General features: G+C 37.2%; 1 protein-coding gene and 1 long non-coding RNA gene across 4 annotated transcripts in view; one reads left to right on the top strand and one right to left on the bottom strand.

Moving 5' to 3' along the window:
- Positions 1-21,025, bottom strand: part of WDR19 (WD repeat domain 19) — a 47,096-nt gene that overhangs the window by 25,455 nt on the left and 616 nt on the right. For all 3 annotated transcript variants that reach the window (XM_037391400.1, XM_037391391.1, XM_037391380.1), the window contains exons 2-18: positions 20,056-20,147; positions 19,907-19,972; positions 17,805-17,930; positions 14,965-15,080; positions 14,279-14,394; positions 12,916-12,996; positions 9,273-9,385; positions 7,799-7,972; positions 6,554-6,624; positions 5,736-5,908; positions 5,523-5,637; positions 4,682-4,788; positions 4,163-4,285; positions 2,608-2,757; positions 1,917-2,064; positions 1,107-1,311; positions 368-527 (exon numbers count right to left, since the gene is read on the bottom strand). In XM_037391400.1, the coding sequence (XP_037247297.1) occupies positions 368-527; positions 1,107-1,311; positions 1,917-2,064; positions 2,608-2,757; positions 4,163-4,285; positions 4,682-4,788; positions 5,523-5,637; positions 5,736-5,908; positions 6,554-6,624; positions 7,799-7,972; positions 9,273-9,385; positions 12,916-12,996; positions 14,279-14,394; positions 14,965-15,080; positions 17,805-17,930; positions 19,907-19,972; positions 20,056-20,147 (2,136 nt within the window). The remainder of the gene's footprint in view (positions 1-367; positions 528-1,106; positions 1,312-1,916; positions 2,065-2,607; positions 2,758-4,162; positions 4,286-4,681; positions 4,789-5,522; positions 5,638-5,735; positions 5,909-6,553; positions 6,625-7,798; positions 7,973-9,272; positions 9,386-12,915; positions 12,997-14,278; positions 14,395-14,964; positions 15,081-17,804; positions 17,931-19,906; positions 19,973-20,055; positions 20,148-21,025) is intronic.
- Positions 491-21,019, top strand: LOC119149764. Its single transcript, XR_005104858.1, has 3 exons — positions 491-536; positions 19,782-19,910; positions 20,799-21,019. It is a non-coding gene; the product is annotated as an uncharacterized LOC119149764 (long non-coding RNA).

Below are 21,025 nucleotides of genomic sequence, written 5' to 3'. Positions count from 1 at the left end.
TCGGTTTGTTCTGGTTTGGTGTTTTTTTTAAGTAACAACAGCAGCCTTTAACATTTTCTCAAAATAACAAAGGAAGAAAGAGCCTCCAATACTTAAGTCATGAATATATTCTGCTGCTCTCGAACAAATGCAGAAAGGAATGTTGTGCTTTCCCATAGAGACTGCAACCACTTCAAGAGAAAACCAAGCAAGAGTTATATGGTTTGGACACTTTCTCCTCTAGAACTACTAACTTCCTTGAAGACAATTCATCTTCTATTTAAAAAAACAGACAAACAAAAACCCCACAAAAAATAAAGAATTCAGCAATTTTTAAAGAAGATTTGAGACACTGCATCTCCTATTTTAAAAAGATTTTACATTTTACCTGTATTTGCTCTAATGACATCACCATCCCAGCATTACCAAATGTCCTATAAACACGTATTGCAAAATCCACCTCCATATGATGTAAGCAAGCTTTGGCCAGCTCATTCCAACCAGACTGGTCATTCAGAAGTCTGCACACCTCCCACGCTTCAGAAAACCTACAGAAGGTAAAATGCATTTTAAAATATTTTAATTTTAGGCATTTGTCGTACCAAAAATTCCCTGTCAGCATTTTTTTCCCCAATAGCACGGTAAAGTAAAACATAAAAAGCATTTCCTTCTAAGCCATGGAGAGAGTGACACGTCAGGAAGAAAGGAGAAATACAAATATGTAACTTAACAGTTCTGTTTCTCCTGTTCCTACACAATTTTCAGGAAAACATCTGCTTTCCCTGCTCTGGCATTCTTTCCATTATACTGATTTTGCATTGCTTCATTACAGTGGGAGGGGAGTATGCAAGTACCCGCTCCAGCCAGTTTTTGAAGAGCCACTGTCACAGAAATCTGAATCAGTCTTGAAAAAAATTACTTTAGCTTTTACTTGACAGTGGAAAAACAAATAAAGCACCACTGGGTCACTTATTTTGCTTGGTCTGCATAGACAGCTACATGGACTCAGGGATCAATCTAATTTATCAATATTCAGCAAGACATTTTTAAATCACTAGGATATGCTGTACTGAGGTATAAGCACATAAGAAAACAATTTACACAATATAATTAAAACATAGATGTACCTTTTCAACATTAAAGTCTGAGTAAGCATTTGCGTCAGCTCATTAGGTCCAAAGTCTTTCAAATTGCCAAGGAAACTGTGAGTGCTCAGATAGATATTGTTTGTTTTCCCACTCTGAGTCTGACAAGTTAATTCTCCATTATACAACAACAAAGGTTTATGGGAAAAGGGAACTTCTGTGCCACCTGCCAAAATAATCTTTGATCCTAGATTCAAAGATAAGAAAGAAAAGAAAACATCATTTAAAAAATCCCTACATGGTAAAAAGTGTAGCAAGCAGGCACAGATGAAATAATGTAGATTTGCAGGGTATAAATTCCAGGTCTCTAATTCTGGTCGTTACCATCTAATGTACAGCACATATTTTTCAGTAAAGTAAACATACATAATTAGATCTTCTAATCAGTAAGGTCACTTTCCAAATGTTTGTAGGTAAACTTCTTCATGTTCTCTGTTGCAAATAAAAAAATTGCTATTATGACAATTTTGGTTAACAGTGGAAGTTTTGTCACCCTGATCCTAAGACTTTCTCATGAACATTTCAAAATACAACTGAAGCACAATGTGTAAATGTCAGACAAAGACTGTAATAGCAAGAAGCTTAGGGACTTAAGACCAAATTGATTTGTTGGAGCTTTACAGAGAAACCTGCACATCAACTGGTTTTCTATTCCAGTTGCACTTCAAAATTTCTGTCTACTATTTATTTTTATATGCAGTTATGAAAATATTTAAGACAAATGAAGAACCTGAACATGTTTTACTTTATTAACTAGAACAGTGAGTAAATTTGTAAAAGCATTTACAGTACCTTGAATGGCGCCCTTATGAAAAACATAAGTGTACACTTTATCATCATCAAAGGCAACAAAAACACCTTTATCCATTGGCCAGTTTTCCCACAGGATTCCTTTAATTGTTGGGGAGAAGTCTGGAATCTCATATAATCTATCATTTACCTACAAATAATGCAAAAGTAAAATTACTAGCAAGTGACTAAGGAGACAAACTAAATATTCATCCTGGTTAAGATGAAAAATAAAAAAAGAATATAGTGCAAAAATACAAGAATTGTGTTAAGAAAAACTCTTCTTATAAGCAGTGACTGAATAACATTAATAGTTTAACTCAGAGGGGAAGTAAATGGAGAAAACACACGTTATATGAATGTTATTTGCTTTTCTTAGAAAAAAGGTATGGGGACAGGCAGTGAAACCGGCAGTGCTTGTTAATGGGCTAAAATACCTGTATTTGGATACAAAAGACATACATTTCTGAAAATTACTGATCAGGAATTTAGTATAATGAATTTGCCTTGATCTCATATGACAGATTTTATTTCTTTACATTACCATTGAGTAATCTTTAAGCCTCCTTAGCAATCTCTTCTACCAGCATACACATTGGAGTGACAAAACCTTCCTCATTCTCTATTAAAAACACTATACAGTTGAAATGCCTGCTTGTAAATGTAATTGCATGGGTATCCCACACTAACTTACTGGACAATAGACAAAGCCATCGCTTTTATCATCTATGAAAGCTAATCTGGTTCCACTGGGATCTGGAAAAATTTTTCTCACACTGACAGGATGCCGATACTCATTCACGTATTGCCAGTCTTCAATGTAGAAATAATGAATAACTCCAGCCTAATGAGAAATAACAGGAAAAATAATGACATCAGTAAGTGGCAAGTAGATAATTAACTTTGTTGCAGTTTCGCTCATCTTAGAGCGCTGAGCATGAAGAGTGTTTAAAGAAAAATACTTCCAGGTGTTTTTTTGCTTCCTTCTTCAGTTCCTATCTCAACCCACAGGTTTTACCTTTTTCTGATTCTCCTTCTTATTCTACTGGGGCAGGGAAGTGAGTTGCCACCTGGGGTTAAACCAGGACAGCAAGACAGGATAACTTGAGGCTTTTTGCTGGGTGGGGAAAGGAGTTAGACAATTGAGGGGTGTTCTGTTGTTTTTGTCGTTTATCTCACTCTGCTTTGTGAAGACAAGCTGTATTTACCATGCAGTTCTCTGAACAGGGGAAATGCCTGCCTCACTGCTGAGAGAAGCTTAACATTCAAACAAAGCTGAAAAATTTGCCTCCAAGGAAGAACTACACATTCCTAAGAACAGATGTACCTAATCTGGGGGAGAAAAGCAACCAAACTGATTTGTGATTAACATTATATTTCAGTGTTGCACAAAGAACACTGAAAGTAAAAGATGGCTTTTGAAGTCAATTGCAAAATCTGCACATATCAAATTGATCAGTTCTGAATTTAGTACCTCAAATTTATCAGTACCAGTTTAGGTACTGAGGAGGTGGGAAAGCCCTCAGCTGGTGCAAAACCACTCGTTATTAAGCCACTGATAACACCAGGGATAGCAATGCTGCCTTTTCTTTTGAAGGTCAATACATCAGTCTGTGTCACAATACTACAATGCCAAATGTGCCTTGTATTCCCAGTGCCAGAAAATACTAGAAGGAAAGAAACTACCCCTCATGCATAGAAAAAACTCTGGAAAAACCCATAATCATGTTCAAATCCTTCTTCAGTGTCCTACTAATTCCTATCTGTGTTGAAACACCTAAAAATTCTCTTTGGGAAAGGCTTCAGTGTAAATCAAGACTTCCATTTATGCTATCACACTTGCTTATGCTAGTACCTTTTTGACTACATCTATTACACTGCCACCTAAATCAACAAATTTGCAAGGCAATTGCTATGTCTTTTCTTGTACCTGGCAGACAGTTTGATTGCCAACCCTCTCACTAATGCAACAGAATTAAATTCTGCCATTAAAATCAGTGTTTTACAACAAACACTAGTAAAAGCAAAACTTAACCTTCCCACCAATGCATCTCGTACAAATGAAGCAGTTAAAGGAAGCTGGATGTAATTTTGACTGTATTTCATAAAGATCTTGCATAGAACCACTTGTATAGATCCACTGTAAACTTCTCAGAAGCACAATTTTTTTGCTAAAAGTACGAGTAATAATCCAAATAATTCAGATAGAAATATATACCATCTAAAAAGATTACAGAAGTAATACTCACATCTGTACCATATATGAGGAAGTCACTAGTTAAAGCATGGCACAAAATTCGGTATTTATCATCATCTGCTGGGAAAAGTCGAGTTTCTCGTTCTTCCTGAGCATCCAAACCTTCGCTTTCTATCTAAATATAAAGAATAGAATGAACTGAAAGACTCCACTGTTACAATGAGGTATTGTAATTTTGCCTGTATTAAACCACAAGGAAATGAGATGAAAACAAACTTGCATGTGCATCTGCTTCTGTGATTCCCACAGAGACTTTTTAAAATAAAATTTGTTAAACAGTCCACAAGAAAACACATTTTCTTCACCTGTTCTAGACTAGGCTGTATTTCTAAAGTCTACAGGAACTCAGCTTTATATTTTCATTAGCCATCAAAAAAAATTTAAAGAATTTTAAATTTTTATCTCCATTAACTGAAGATTACTCCATTTTCTCTCATTTTTAAAATTACATTAACTTGTTCAGCTTAGATCAACTCATTAGTTCAGCACTCCAAATCACCAGAGCTCTTACCATATGCAACTGGACTTTACCCTCAAAGAGAGCAGCAGCATAATCGGAATTAAGATGCATACTTGCTACTGTCCCCAGGTACTCCACATCTTTAAGCTTTTTTACATCTAAAGAATTCAAACAGAAAAGAAAAAGTAAAAATATTTTGATTTTGTATAGGTCTTCATTTATCATCATCGAAATTTGCAGCTGATTAACTAGATGTGAAAAACTCACAACTAAGCAGAGAGGGGACAAGTTACATGTAAAGAGACATTCTTCTTGGCAGTCAGAGAACTAGTTAGAAAGTACAAGAGAAACTCTTTTCCTATGCAGCTCTGACTAGTACTCTCACAGTTTTGATCAATTTATTATTAGTCAAAAGAGATGATGCTTAGAGAGACATGAAAGCTTTAAAGCCACTGTCAAAAATTTGGACATAGCATAACCAGTCCTACCTTACCCCAAGCAAATGACGTGACTATCTACCAAACTGACAGTTTAAACCCTCTGATCATATAGTCCCTAGGTACTTTGCCAAATTTAGTATTTAAAGACACAGTCAGGTTACATCTCAAAAGCCTAAAAATCCTTCATTGCTTAACAACATGATCTGAAAAAAACCAACAAAGAAACATTCTACATTTTGTTACTAATACCTTGAACCTGAATTTTTAGTATTTACAATGCCTTGAAATAACTGCTTCAGACTGTACACCATCACGCAGCCCTAGCAGGACCATATGGCAATTCAAGTTGTTACTGTACAATGTGGTATGTCCAGAACTGCTAAACACAATACTGAACTTGTAAAACAAGACACAATGATGCAGTATTTTAAGAGAACTAAATTTCTGCTTACTATTCTCTCCAAGTGCATAAAACCAAGCCCGATTGTTCATTCCTACAGCCAAATGATAAACACCAATAGCAACAAAACTGGGCTCTACTTCAACAGAGACTGTGACTGGTAGCTCCTGTAAGAAAAAAAAACAAAATAAAACAATTTTTATCCGCTATTAATACTTACTTTACTTATATGTAAATGAAGTTTAAAAGGAAGAGGTTATCATACTCTCTCCACACGATTGGCTATAGTAACTTCAAGAAGAGAAGTGAGGTATGCAATCCGTGTACTGCAAGCATCTCCAAGGATTGGAAGCTTTGTCAAGAAAACATGGAGGGATCCTCTTTGTGTAGATACTGCCAACAGCTGTCCATCATCTGTCCAAGCCAGCTGATCTACACCTAAACATTCACAAGTTTTGACAAAAAAAAAAAAATAATCCTTTCTTTAACTACTGGAACCAAAAAACAATTATTTTTCTCTCAAACCAAACAATTTACTAATTCAGCATCTTCCTAACAGCAAAGACCTGACAACAACCGAAGTATTCACAGACACTACAAGATGACATAATTGTGGTAATTCACAATATAAGAACATAGTCTTGTAACAATGTTATGAAAGCACAGGCATAAATCCTGTAAACCAGGATGAGAACAGATTAAGTATCCTGTGTCAGTATAGGAGAAGCTGACAAGCACAAAAAACCCGCCAAAAAAAACCCACAGAAAGAAGCAGAAACTAGTCAAGTGTATTATTTTAGTAATCTGAACATACTGTATCAGAGAGTCAAAAAAACAAAACACTAACTGATCAAATATTCTGAGAGCTGTACTTCTCTATATTTTGAACAGATAAAATATGTTCCCATTTTGCTATGGGTAACCTAATAAATACAACTTGGAGAAGAAGGAATTCATGATAAATTCTGTATTCACACAGTTTTCCCAAGAACAGTACTTTCACTCATGTAAAAGAGTCACCATCAAAATTCTGGTTTACTTAATTTGTAAAAATGTCTATCCTCATAGAGACTGTTAACATACCTTTGTTTTCATCATCCAAGTTTATTATGGCATACATTTCTCTCAGGTCTGACAGATCATGGATTTTAATGCTGAAACAAAAGTAAACAGTCATTCTCACCAACATAAATCTCAGTCGTAAACTGGAAGAAACCCAACCCAGTTGAGACAGCCTAATGGAGCAAAAAATAGAGTGCAAATACAAAATGGCTTCCGTTTCCTAAAGAGCAACACACACTGTTACTCATTACTCGAAATAGTTTATCACTACCACTGTACTAAAATATTTGTTCAGAGAACTAAAATTTGAGGAAAAGGCACAAATCCAATTCAAAAGAATTCAGGGGTGGCGAACAAACACGGTAATTCCCTTTTGACCTGTTACAGTACAGGTTAGGTTAAAAACACACTGCTGATGGACAAACACTGCTTGAAACACAGATGCAAAAAAACAGCTTTCAATCCTGCTTCACATAAAAAGGGACAGAATGAGAGTTTACTTGTGCTGTCACATTACTCAATATATGCTAAAGAACCCCTTAAAGAAATAATACTTCTTCTACAATAGCTGAAGTCCTTGAAGTTGCACCGTGTTTGCTCATAGTTATACAACTCTTGATGTGCAAGTGTCATAAATCAACAGTCTGTAAGGTCATAAACCGAACTGAGAACAGACAGAACAGTCTGAGCCCTACCATCACTCAGCTCCTTCACTGAAGAGTTCAGATATCACAGAATCAGGGAGTAGCAGATGAGGAGCTGAACAAGGTATTCTACCATACGCACAACATATTTTTGAAAAACTCTAGACTCATTAACTCTTTTTTTTTTTCTTAACTGTTTTCATACTTACACTTTTTTTTAGATTGCAGGTAAGACCAGACACCAGGGAGGAGAATATCAGCATACTCAGTACAGCTTTAAATTAATTACTCTATTGCTAAGCAGACTGTTATGTCCAATCAATACATCATAGTAAAGAAATCTGGACATTTTTGTAGCCAAGTAACATAATAGAAAATGCATCAAAAGGAATAATCTATACTTTAAGTTTAAATTATTTTTTTGTTTACAATTTATTACAGTAAAGTTATTTACAATTGCAGAGATTTTGGCCAAAATTAGCTTCTCCTAACCTTACAAAGGCAGAGAGGCAGTTATACAAAGTAATTCATCTCACCTTCTCTGCACTGACTTGGCCACCTAGTTTTAAAGCCCAACAGCTACAGTTATATTCCATTCTTTATGTATAAAACTACCACTTACCAATTGTCTCCACATGACGCAGCTTTGTTTAATGACTGTGATATAGCAATGCTGCTTAGATTATCCTTATGATTATGAGCTTGAAAGATTTCTTGACCTATCTCACGAATGTGTGTAGAAATGACTACAAAACACCCTCTTGAGAAACCAATCATAATGTAGCCATCACCATACCTGTTACAAAAAACCCCAACAATTAAGAAGAGATCTCTTTACGCAATATGCAAAATACATTTTCTTCCAAACTACTGGGGTAACTGCCAATGTCTCCCTTTAATAGGAAAAATAATCAAATTATGGGAATTTATATATATAACGTACAACAACACATAAAAACAGATTTTAGGGAAAAGCAACCAAAGATTCTTAAAAGGAGAAAACCATGCTTGTGCTCAGAGTTCACTCATAAGTTGTCTTTACTCTCTCTTCCACATTCTATAATGCCACTTTACTTTCAGCAAGCTGCATACATGGCAGTGATGCCAGGAGAAAAACCTCTGGTATCTTCATTGGAATAAGCATGCCAGAGGATGGAAACTTCCATTTCAAGGTTCTGGCTGACTTGGTCCCACCAAAGCTATGCTAAAAATAATGATGCCAGTCACTGTGCCCTTAAGGCATACTACTGCAAACACAACGGAAGTACCAAACCTACAATATGTATTTGTGAATAGATAGTTTGTTTACTTTTCATAGTGTCAAGTAGAAATAATGAGGTTAAGGCAGAAATAGTTACAGTGTGTAAGGATGCATTCAAACTGATTTCATCAGCTTAGTTGCAAAAAAAAAAATCATTGCAAGGGAAAGACCCCAGGTATACTGTGGCCAACGTGTCCAACATGAGGCCATACATTAAGAAGCATATAGCTGAAGGTTTTCTTATACAGCTGTAGTGTAAAGCAACAAATGTCAATTTCACATAGACTGAACAGGCATTAGAAGACAATGTCATGATTCACAGATACAGAAACAGTACAGCTACTTTTTGGGTACACAGTTGAAACTTCTAGCTTGGGATTTCTTCAAAGGAACATTACCAACTGGATTACATAGCAGGGATGCTACAAGTACTTTGCACAATTTTGTAAACCAATAAACTAGTTGAAGTATCCTTCACCTAGCTCCACTCCTAGCTCTTTCATCAGTTACTCATCCAAAGAAAACAACCTACAAACCCCCCCAGTTTAATCTACTGTTAGGACAGCAACAGTATTAGTATTTTAAAGCCGAGCATACCAACAGCAGCTGTATTTGAAAATACTGATTTTATTGCCATTGGATTGTCATGTAAAACAACTATGAAATGTAGACTTCTTTGTGTTTGGAAAAGAACTATTAAAAAGGCTACAAGACAGCCAAGAAAAATCCAGTGTAAACAAGGGATGTGCGATTTAATTTCCAGCATTTATCAGAACTACTGGGAAAACCTTCAGCTTGTTAATACCAGAACGCTTCATTAACAAAGTTTGCTCACCATCTGTAGGTTACAATATTGCCATAAGGCTGCTGAAATTTCAGATCAATCGGGTTATCAGGATCATTCAAATTAAAAAGAAAGAGAGTCTTCTTGCCGACCACTACACTCACCTGTCAAGGAATGAAAAGAAAAATCAACTTGATAAGAATGGCATCACTTGAAAATAAGGCCCTACATCTTCACTTAAAGATGAGATTTAGAACTTTCAATAATCCTTAAGAATCCCACAGAACTGAATTCTGAATCTTTACCAACAGTGGAAGAGATTTTTAGGATATTCCCCTTGTGAATCAGTGGTTCACAGATCTAAATGCAAGCCCAGCAGAACATACATCTCATATTCAAGGCTTTTCCCTACAGAAGCATTAAGTCAGTTCTGTGTCCCCAGAGGAAAAGGCAGCAGATCACACAGAGTTATCCTGTTGGGACTACTCTCACTTGAACTACCATGTCTTTTTTGATCCACAGAATTTTTATCTGGGAGGTTGAAGGGAAGTCTACCACAACGTTGTTATCTCAAGTAACTTGCTGACATTTCAAAGACAGAAAGACAATTCTGGAAGAAACACACTGTTCAGTTTATATTAAACATACAACATTTACAGTTTGGTATTGGTCCAGATGAGGGCATTTTATTTGATGAATCCCATAGAGATGTTGGACCTCATAGGAGAAGACAGGCTGAACTCTGGGGTTTTTTTAAAGATTACTTTTGTTACTAGAGTGTGTGTTATTGTCAGGCAAGGGTAAAACACTCATTTTAGAAAAAGCAAGGAGGAAGCAGCTCGTTTCATCTTATTCTCTGACAAAGATACATTGAAGGGCTATTTACAAATTTATTTTACGTTGCCTTCTGTTCCAGCTCTCCTTGTCTAAAAAAGAAGAAAAATCCTAAAATAAGAGCTAGAAGAATGAAATACAAAGCTGGTATTTTCAAACCAAGAAAAAAAAGCCTATATTGACCTAAAAATCCATTAATCCAGAATTACAAACTCAAATTCCGTGCTCTAATTTCTGAAGTTACCACAAATATATAAAGTTTGTTTTCTGACTTTTAGAAGTGGTTGCTTATAACACCATTGCAGCTTAATCACAAAGTATCTAAGAAACACTATTTCTTAAACTCTTCTAAGAAATTACAGGAATTATTTTATGTTGCAGGCAAGATGTTAACTCTAGTACTACTTATTTTGATCCATGTTGCAGGGTCCTTTTCCCCCGATGTCGTAAGTAACAGCCTGGAAGTGACTGTTATCAAGCCAAGCCCCACACCCCCCCCAACAACAGACACTTAAGACAATAAATGCTATGAGGTTTAGAGCTGCTGACAGACTATCCAAGCACAAACATTATGAACTACAGAATTACAAAATGTTCCCTAATATTTTACAGTGAACCTGAGAGCTGTAGTAAAAAAACCCCTAAGCCTAGGCTATCACATGCCCCAGGAAGCAGTAGAAGAAATCAAGGCTGAAGTCCTCAGTTCCAGCATTTTCAAAATGGCTGTTAATTAAATTTCCCTAGAAAGCAGAAAACATTTCACTCCATGCAGACAGGCAAAAAGCTCCTAGAAGTCTTTGTCAATGTAAACATGGGGAAAAACACTTCTCGACACCTATACTTCATAGATTAAATCTGACTGTGAGAATTTAATTATGCTGTAAAAGCGTATAGATCTGGACAAATTCTAACACAGTACCACCTTTCCATCCATGGATTTTCTATGTCTTATCTTGGTATTTCACTGCTGATTGTTTAATAATATGCTCTCCTAATAATTATCATTACCCCACTTTTCTGTACTTCACCATTGACCGATCTGATGGACTTCAATTAACTCAAGAAAAGACAATGAAGACAATGAAACCGTAGCCATTTGGAGAGAGACAGGATAATGCTCACACCAGAAGACTGATACCAGGGCTTCCAGTCTCAGTGATGCTGAGGTTTGCTAAGATCATAGAATCATCGTAAAATGGTTTGGGTTGGAAGGGACCTTGAAGATCATCTAGTCTCCCCCCCAGCCCCCGCTATGGGCAGGGACACCTTCCACTAGACCATGCTGCCCAAAGCCCCATCCAGCCTGGCCTTAAACACTGCCAGGGATGGGGCATCCACAACTTCTCTGGCAACCTGTTCCAGTGTCTCACCATCCTCACAGTAAAGAGTTTCTTCCTAAAACCTAAGCTAAATCCACCCTCTTTTAGTTTAAAAACATTACCCCTTGTCCTATTCACTACAGGCCCTACTAAAAAGTCTGTCCCCATCTTTCTTAAAAGCCCCCTTTTAGGTACTGGGAAGCCCCAATAAGGACTCTCCTTGGAGTCCTCTCTTCTCCAGGCTGAACAACCCCAACTCTCTCAGCCTGTCTTCACAGGAGAGGTGCTCCAGCCCTCTGACCACTCTTGGCGGCCCTTGTCCGGACTCGCTTCAACAGGTCCAAGTCCTTTTATGTTGGGGGCTCCAGAGCTGAACACAGTACTGCAGGTGGGGTCTCACAGGAGCGCAGTAGAGGGGGAGATTCACCTCCAACCTGCTGGCTACACTTCTTTTGATACAGCCCAGGATTCACTTGGCTTTCTAGACTGCAAGTGCACACTGTCGGGCCATGCTGAGCTTTTCATCCATCAGCACCCCCAGGTCTCTCTCCTCAGGGCTGCTCTCTATCCATTCTCCGCCCAGCCTTTATCGATACTGGGGGCTGCCCCGACTCAGGTGCAGGACCTTGCACTTGGTCTTGTTGAACTTCATCAGGTTCACATGGGCCCACCTCTCAAGCCTGCAAGGTCCGTCTGGATGACATCCCTTCCCTCCAGCATGTTGACTGTACCACACAGCTTGGCACTGTCAGCAAACTTGCTGAGGGTACACTTCATCCCACTGCCCATGTCCATGTTAATTCCTTATCCACCAAGTAGTCCACCCATCAAATCCATGTCTCTCCAGTTTAGAGACAAGGATGTTGTGCGGGACCATGTCAAAAGCTTTGCACGAGACAAGGTAGATGATGTCAGTTGCTCTTCCCTCATCCATCAACACTTGTAACCCCGTCAATAGAAGGCCACCAAATTTGTCAGGCACAATCTGCCCTCAGTGAAGCCGTGTTGGCTGTCACCAATCACCTCCTTATTTTCCACATGCCTTAGCATACTTTTCAGGAGGATCTGTTCCATGATCTTGCTGGGCACCAAGGTGAGACAAGATGAAAACCTAGAGAGCAGTTATCTGTTCCCGAAACAGACTGATGAAAACTTGCCCTCTGAAAGGTCGTCTCTTCAATTTTGACAATCCCGCTCCACTTCCATCTGCCACATTGCATATACTATTCTGTATTTATATTGTATGTATTTCTTTAACTATCTGCACATACTTCCATGTATTACGTTAACTACCATTGCAAAACTGCTCTGTTATCTGTTATATTGCTAACCACTGGACTTTCAATTAACACATCTTCAATGAAAAAAGAATATGGCTTTACTTTAAATAAAAGTTTTGGAAAAGGAAAAAAAAACAACCTTCAACACCAAATTTTAAATCAAGAAGGAACAAACTGCTTCCTGGGCCCATACTGGTTGCCAGCAGAAACCCTGAAACCTCAGATTAACACTTTTTACAGTATTTTGTATTGACTTCTTACTGTGCTTTCCCTGGTCGATATTCTTTCATCAGTCTTCATAACTGAGAACTGCATATCACTGGGATCTGAGTTCACCGAGGTCTGCAAGAAACAAGTTCAGATTAAGAAATCAACACTTAATGTAGCAAATACTGATGGTAAGTAATTGCATTATTCCTGCCCTGTACCTTTTAGTGTTAAGGATAGAGCTGTTAGTGCATGTAGTACCAAAACTGGAAAAAAAAAAAAAAAAAAGCTGGAGAAAACATGGCCTCAGTTTGGATCATAATGACACGTTATCACGGAATATACTGAAAAAATATCTAGGAAACAGAAATACAAATCCAAAAAGAGAAGGAAAAATCAAAATGAGGAAGAAGACTTGCAAGCTGGTATTATACAGACTGAAGCAGTACAAGTAAGGTCACTCCAATGCAAATTCAAAGAAAGACAACCAAGATTAAGGCATGCAAGTTAAATATTTACAATGCATTTTAAAAAGGACATACCCAATCTGGTTTAGGTAGTGATAGCAATTAAGTTGCTTGTGTAGTCAATATGAGGTTACAAAACCTCATAAGGAAGCCTTGCTTAGGTCTGCTGTCTCAGCTACACTGCTTCCACTACCCAAGCCAACCAGTTTAAAGCACAGAAATAGCCTAATAAATTTATTAGCATAGTCTTATCCAATTGCGAACTTCAGACATGAAGATGGAAGCATATGAAATGAACTATGAAAGGTTTTTTCTTCAAAAATCTTGAGTGAAACACTGCTCATTAAAGTTAAAAAAGTGAATTATATTCATTTGCTCATTATGCAGCAACTGTTGTTGCTCGGAAGGATGGTGATGTATGTAAACAGACAGAATGCTTGATTACAAAATCCGACTGTACTTGGAGGAAGCATGGGAATCAGCCTCTCAACAACACAGTGGAGGTCCAGCCTAGGAGTAATCCTTGTACATCAGAGGCAAGATCTTTGTTTAACTAATCTAAAGCAAGACCAACACTACAAGTACTTCCTGAAGACCTTATAAACAGTCATGTGAGAACTGTCCTGTGCTGCGACTGGGGAAGTCACCTAAGCTTGCACTCATAGGATCCTCTTCTAGCAGATATAGATCAGCATCAAGGATGAGAGAAGCACATTTTGGCAGGATCACAGGAGAATTGCAAAGAATCCATTATCACAAAATACACTGTATAACATAGAGGCGCAGATGTTTCGATATGCCTTCATCCTACATGAAGTTTCCCAAAGGCTCCTTATCCTTGAAAGCAGTGGGACTGAAAAGGCATAAGCTTACACAGGTCCCAGCTTTCTCAGAAACCAGGAGTATTATAAAGTATGCCTTTAAAATCAAATGGGGGGTATAAATACTACCTGTCTTATAGTATCCCCTTCCTGATTGCTTATAGTAATCATTTTGTCTTCACCGCCTAGAGCCAAAAGGTTTTCAGTACTCCAACAACCGCAAGTAATCCGCTTAGTGTGCTTACCTGAAAAACAAAGAAACCCATACAACACAAATGAAGACAACAACAACAAAAAAATACAGGATGGAAACATGCTCTGTTTGATCAATCAAACACAGATTGTCAGAATGTGATACAAATTATCAGAGCAATTACAAATTCAAAAGTCTGTCTTTTTTTTTTGTTTTTTTTAAAGTCTTCTACTCCCAGATGAAAGTCTTTTCACCTTATAAGAACTTGAACAGCCCCTGTTCTTCCATTCTTTTCATCAAATTTCTGGGGCCTGTGCTATATCCTTAACCCTTCTGCCCAGAGGTACTCTGAGCAGGTAAGAAAATGGTCACTTAGTAAGAACAATCATTGCAAGAAAGATAACACAAGTTTCCCATGAGGCAGTATCAGGTATGTGTATATGTATTTTTAACCCACTATACTATAAAAATACTCTAGTAAGCACAACAAAACAGAAGGTGCAAGTTGAGTGTGAGCACATTTTTGACTTGCATGTTCATATATAGAACTAAAAAGGAATCTAAGTATATTAGCAAAATTCCACTTTCACATATGCAAGCTTAGTTTCAAACGATTGCATACCACGAACAGCAACCTTGCGAGAAGTCTGACGGTTATATATAAGTAAGTTTCCCTTTGTTGTTCCAACAGCAAGTAAAGTTCCAACTCGAGACCATAATAAGAAAGACATTGCATCCCTAAAACAAAGAAAAATTTTACTTTACTGTACAAAGATTCCTTTAACGTGCTTACATACAAAAACATTTTGCATATTTGTTTCGAAGTTCTATAAAATCAAACAGACCAAGCAGAATTTTTAAATAATGTTTTCTACAAGTACCAGAATTTTCTGGGCACAAAATAGCAGAAGTAATAACAACTTGTTTGAGGTAACGTAATAAGACTTATATAAATGGAAATGTGTCTGCAAACATCAACAGTCTTTGATGGAATCATGGGTAATTTGGCTAAATACACTGTTTTAAAAAACACTCAAAGATGCCATGAAGGTATGTGCAATTTTCCAGTCACTTTCTGCATCGTTTTTCTGCACTTCAATAATCCTATGAATTCAGCCAGCCCCAAGTGAATAGATCTAGTTCTAGTCAATGTAATAAGGAAGTTAGAAAGAGCCAATTTAATTTGACGTTTCAGATACAGCAAGACCTATTTTGGTGTGTATTTAAGGCTACACAGATAAATATTATATATCATATTTTAAAAAAAAGCCTCTTAAGCGAAACAATTTTAATCAGAATTTTGTAACTAGTGCAGTTATTTCCATCAATACCCCTCTCATCTTTTTAAATTTTACTGTAAGCATGCAATAGTAATTTGAAACAAATTTCAGATATTGACACATGAAATTACCTCCAAGATATATTTGGTTTGCATGTGAGGGGGTTTGTTTATGCTTTTCTAATTTCAAAAAGAGAAGGATACCAGAAAAGCCTGGTCATCACACCGTTTATATGTCTTCGTGCTTATTCTCCTTAAGCAATAACACTGTGACAAAAGAAGGATTAGGCGCTTAAATTGATACATACTGTTCTAGTGAGACCTCCTCTAGTAAGTGATTTACCTCAGACATTAGAAAGAAAGATTATGAAGGAACTGCAATCACCACATCCTACTCCATTCTGCTAAATACCTTCTATGCTCTTTTTTGCTTGCATACTGGCAAGATACTCTTCCCCCCAAAATACTTGTTCACCCATGAAAAGGAGGTACAATCTGGTATATTCCTTCACACAATATAATGTGTACATATATCTTCATCAATGGCTTTGATTATATGAATAGCTATAGTTTAAAACTGACATATCATAAAATCCCAAACCCCTACTTCGGAAAAAAAATCTTTTTAAGGCCAAAATTGCTGTATTCCACCAGAAAAGAGAATTCTGAACAATAATCATTACCATATCTGTGGTAAAATGGCACACTGTTGATGTAATAACTAATAAGTAATGACAAAAAAGTAACGACTAAGAAATGACTGAGTCATCCACATTAAGCAAGATACCTATATAATGCCACATACAATTAATTACACAGAAGGAAGGAGTAATCACTTTAAATTTCTCATTGTATGTACAATCATTTGCTTGTTTTGAAACTGCTTTCTAACATGCGACTTAACATTCTATGAACAAACAATCTTTAAAACGTAACTTCATTAAATCATGTAAAGGTTAAGTCACTGTGTATTTTGTGCAAAGTGGCAATTCTTTTACTTTTTCAGGAGTGGAATAACTTGTATGGAAGTTATTTCTTAAGTTCTGCTTCAACATATACATATAGGATACCAGGCTGAAAACATACTGAAATATCCCATAATTGAATATCCAATATTCCAAATGAATTCTACAAAGCACAAGTGTACATGTTCATGGAAATATGGAATATTTTCCATATTCTAGACATGGAGTTTTCAACCTAAATTTGGAACAAACCACTCTCATAGAAACCAACATAACCCCCACCCCTCAATTTTTCCAGCTGAACTGAATTTTCTTAATTTAATGGATAAAACACTCCAATTTTGGTATCTCTGACTACTTAAAAGTAAAAACAAACATCGAAAAACCCCCAAAATATATACAAAGGAAATTTAGAGATGAAGGGTTAAATCAGAAGGAATGTTTGTCTTAAGTGACGTAAATAGCAACATCATCCAAAATTATCTATTTCTCTGCTCAGGTGAGTGCCCTACCAAACATGGGACAGATTCATTTCCACTTCCTTTCTCACAGACAGAACGTTTATGTAGAGCACAATAGTTTAGTGGAACAGATTCAAACAGGCTAAAAGTTTAATTGTTAAACCAAGCTTATTTGTTAACCCAAAAGTGGATTGTTATATGGGCCTCAGGAGAGTTTTAAGTCGGCGCCCAAATTCAGAAAGGTCGGGATGTGAACCTTAGAGTAGGATTGCCTTAGATATCTCTTCCCATCCTAAACCAGTCTGCTTTGTGAACAGCATTTAAGTCCCCTTATAAATCTAAGAGGAAAAAATCCTAGCACCGCTAAAATCACTTCCCTTACTTTTAAGCTACTTTCTATCTGTGTGAAATACTTTGGAGAAAACATAGCCAGTACAGATATACAAAAATTCACCCATCCTTGCTACTACCACACAGTGGAGACACTGAAGAGAAGCTCTCTGGAGACTTTGGCGGTGTTGACAATTTAAAAAGAAACAAAACCCCTACCAACCTGAAAACCACCACCACCACCAAACACTTCAAAACCAACAAATCGCACCAAGAAGGATTCAGCAACAAACTGTAGCATATTAGCTTAACTGTATATGTGCTATGAGGACTCCAGTAAAAAGATGATTGCAATATATCCTCCACATCAACAAACCATAGTGGTCCAAGCCTTCAAATACACAGTTTAAAAAAAAATAATTCTTACCTCATGCCACTGTCTACTTGGCTTGATTTGTTTGTGTTTGCATCCCACAGAAATATGGCACTAGATTTGTCTGTGATTATAGCTAAAGTATCTCCATCCTTATCCCAGTCCATAGCAACACAATTACTGAAGAAAAAGAAACAGCTTTCATTAATGATGTTAAAATATGTTTGTAAGTGTACAGAAACTGCCAGAATTATTCAGTTGAAGTCCCTGTCCTTCCTTTTCCCTCCCAAGCAAATCCATGACAGATCGCACATTTATCTGTAAAGAGTACTGTTACAGCAACCGCACCTTTACTCAAATCTCATTGAATTGACAGAGGCTGAAAGGTCGGTCATAAAACCCAAGAGACTGGTACCTACATTCCATACTTGAAACACTGCCACCTTGATTTTCAAGAGACAGTGAAAATCCCTTGTAAAGGTCTATTTTATTAGAGGCTATTCGGTGTTGGGATTATTTTCCTCATAGTTCAACAAGCATAAAAAGTTGGACAAGAAACCTATGCAGAAGCAGGAAAAACCTCCACTTGTAAATAGTTCCCAGAATGGACAGCAGACTTACCCACAAGTCCCTGGTGAACTGGAAACAGTGTTGTTTACAACCATATACTGGAGATTAAGAACCTCTGCCATCTGACACCACTCTTATTTCTAGATAACTAAATTGATAGTTTCAGGTTAAAAAGGTATCTCTGAATAATTTCATTACCACTCAAATGAAAGCTCCTAATGCAAGCAATTTCAAACACACCCTACTGAAACACACATTGCTGTGAACTAATTCAGAAAGCCTTGAATTTCCATTTCTCCTATCTTTCTTCTTAAGACTTTTATCAGTTTGCTCTGGAGAACAGGCATGGTTGGTTCTGAAAATACATCCATAACAGCCTATCAGAACATCAGAGGCAGGAATAACAAGGACAAAAAGAAAAAAATAGGGGAAAATGCAAATTCCTAAGTAGTGAACAAAACAAATTCTATCAAAATAATGGTAAGAAGATTCTTATAACTAGTATAGCAGAGAATATTTGACATTCTGAACTCCATTCTTATATAAGGAGATGTCCAGCAGTTAGCAATTGCAGTTGGTTAACTGTTAACCAACAAATAAAGCAGCAAAGTTTGGCCTTAGGGCCGGAACCTCCATATAAGCATACTTGTTTCTGTTTGAACCGTGTATCACAAAAATTGAATTTTATTCTAATAGTAATAAAGATAATTTATTCTTCAATCACAGCAAAAGGTTGTAAGAATTCAAAAGAACTACCTAACCTAAGCAAAAGATTTGCTGGCAGGCCTCAAAAAGTCAGTACTATTCAAACTACCACAACCAGATGTTTATTTCAACAAGCCTTTAGGATACGTGGAGATTATACAAGTTTTTTTCTCCTCTTTGCCTTGCCATGAGATTTTACACCCAGTTTAGATGTATGTTTCCCTTTAAGTCACCTACGTCCACCAATAAGGTAGTGCTATCAGTGTCCATCATAAGGCAGACTACCCCTCACACCACGCTCTCCAACCCACAGGACAGTAGAGGTCCCCCAGTCCAACACAAGCTCTTCTCAGAGTTTACCACTGATTCCACACAGCTTTCCTTAGTTTTGGCAGTTTGCTGGAGAGAAAGAGCATTTTTTATTCATTGTGCAAAATACAATGCAGAGTGAGCTGGGCCACGGATATCACAAAGCTGAAGACACTGACACAGCCAGCCCATGTTATGAATGGCCCCTAACCAGTACAGCAAGATGCAGTGGTCAGTAGGATACAAGGCAAGTCTGGTAAAGACAAGGATAATTGCATCTCTTGATTTGGTGCAAGGTGGCAACTACCATGAACTGCAAAAAATAATGAGAAGTGCTTTGGGTAGGAGAATGTATTTCTTTTTTTACTATTCTTGACAGCTTGCTGTGAGTTCAGCTTTTACTGCCTCTGATGATATACATGCTCATCAGTTTGTCTTCTCTTCCAGGTATGCTCACCAGAGACAACATCTCTTCCCACAAAGTTCTCACATTGTTCAAGCACCTCACCAGAAGAGAAGCATTTTTAAAGGAAACAACAAAGAAAATAATTTAAACCCATCTTAGTACCTACCCTGGTAAGCTGATTTCATTTCTCTTCTGACCGTGACGATCAAAAATTTTCACAGCACGATCACCTCTAAAAAGATTAACATATAGAATAATTCCCTTTCTTCATCAGTGATTTCTATGGACAAATGCAATAAATATTCATAACCTTACCCTGTTACAGCAAGGAAATTTCCCAAAGTTTTCTGCCAAGCAAACTCCACAGGGGAACCAGCCCAAGCTTTTTCTAATAGACTGAACACTTGCTGGGAGACAAAAAAAAAAAAAAAAAAAAAAAGTTGGAAATTACACATCTTAAAAAATGTAAGCGTATAGCAACACTACAACTTCCTAACCATGTGGCAACTATGAGTACTGTGGAGGGAAAAAAACCAAACCCAAACACAACCTCTGGGTGATTCTAATGCGCCAGAGTACCCTAATTCCACACAAAAATCTTTTGGTTTGTACTGGAGAAATTGAAGTTTCTGGTGCTGGGTGTCTGCATTGACAACTCTGTGACTCTACCACAACTGCTGTTTTTTCTCTCAGAGAGTTACTGGAACAAAAAATACTGCATGAGACTCTCCCTTCATGTCCGAAGAGCAGAATGTTTAGTTCTCTTAAGTTTCATGCAAAAGTCTGAAAGCATCCTTTATGTATAAAACACAGAAGGCTCTAGATCTGCTTTTTTGAAGACATGACTATTTTGTTACTATGAATTGCTGGGTCTTAAAAGCTAATACCTCAAAGCAACTCAACTGTAAAAAGAAATCCTGACTTCTAAGAAAGTTTCTTGGCTTCCTTTTCCTTTCACACTACCTGCACAGATTTTTCCATAACTTGGGTGTAAGATAAAGCCCACAGTTTTTGTTTCACAGCTTGCTAGCATACCTTTTTCCCTCCCACATCATCAGATAACCGCCAGCACCTGGTGCCCACCAAACACTGGGCACACTGACTCAAGCCTTTGCCAAAGGCTCCTTATCCCTTCCTTGGGGTGAAGGCAAACCGAGGCACTCTTCACAGTGAATCTGCATTTTACGCATAAGAAGTGTGAAAATACAAGCACCACAAGCACAAATGACACCTGACAGTCGTGTTTGAGTCTGAAAAAAATTTAATAAAATCTGTAATAAACCAA

Source organism: Falco rusticolus, chromosome 1 (genome assembly GCF_015220075.1).
Source record: "Falco rusticolus isolate bFalRus1 chromosome 1, bFalRus1.pri, whole genome shotgun sequence".
Lineage (NCBI taxonomy): Eukaryota > Metazoa > Chordata > Aves > Falconiformes > Falconidae > Falco > Falco rusticolus.
This window is presented reverse-complemented; position numbering and strand designations above follow the sequence as displayed.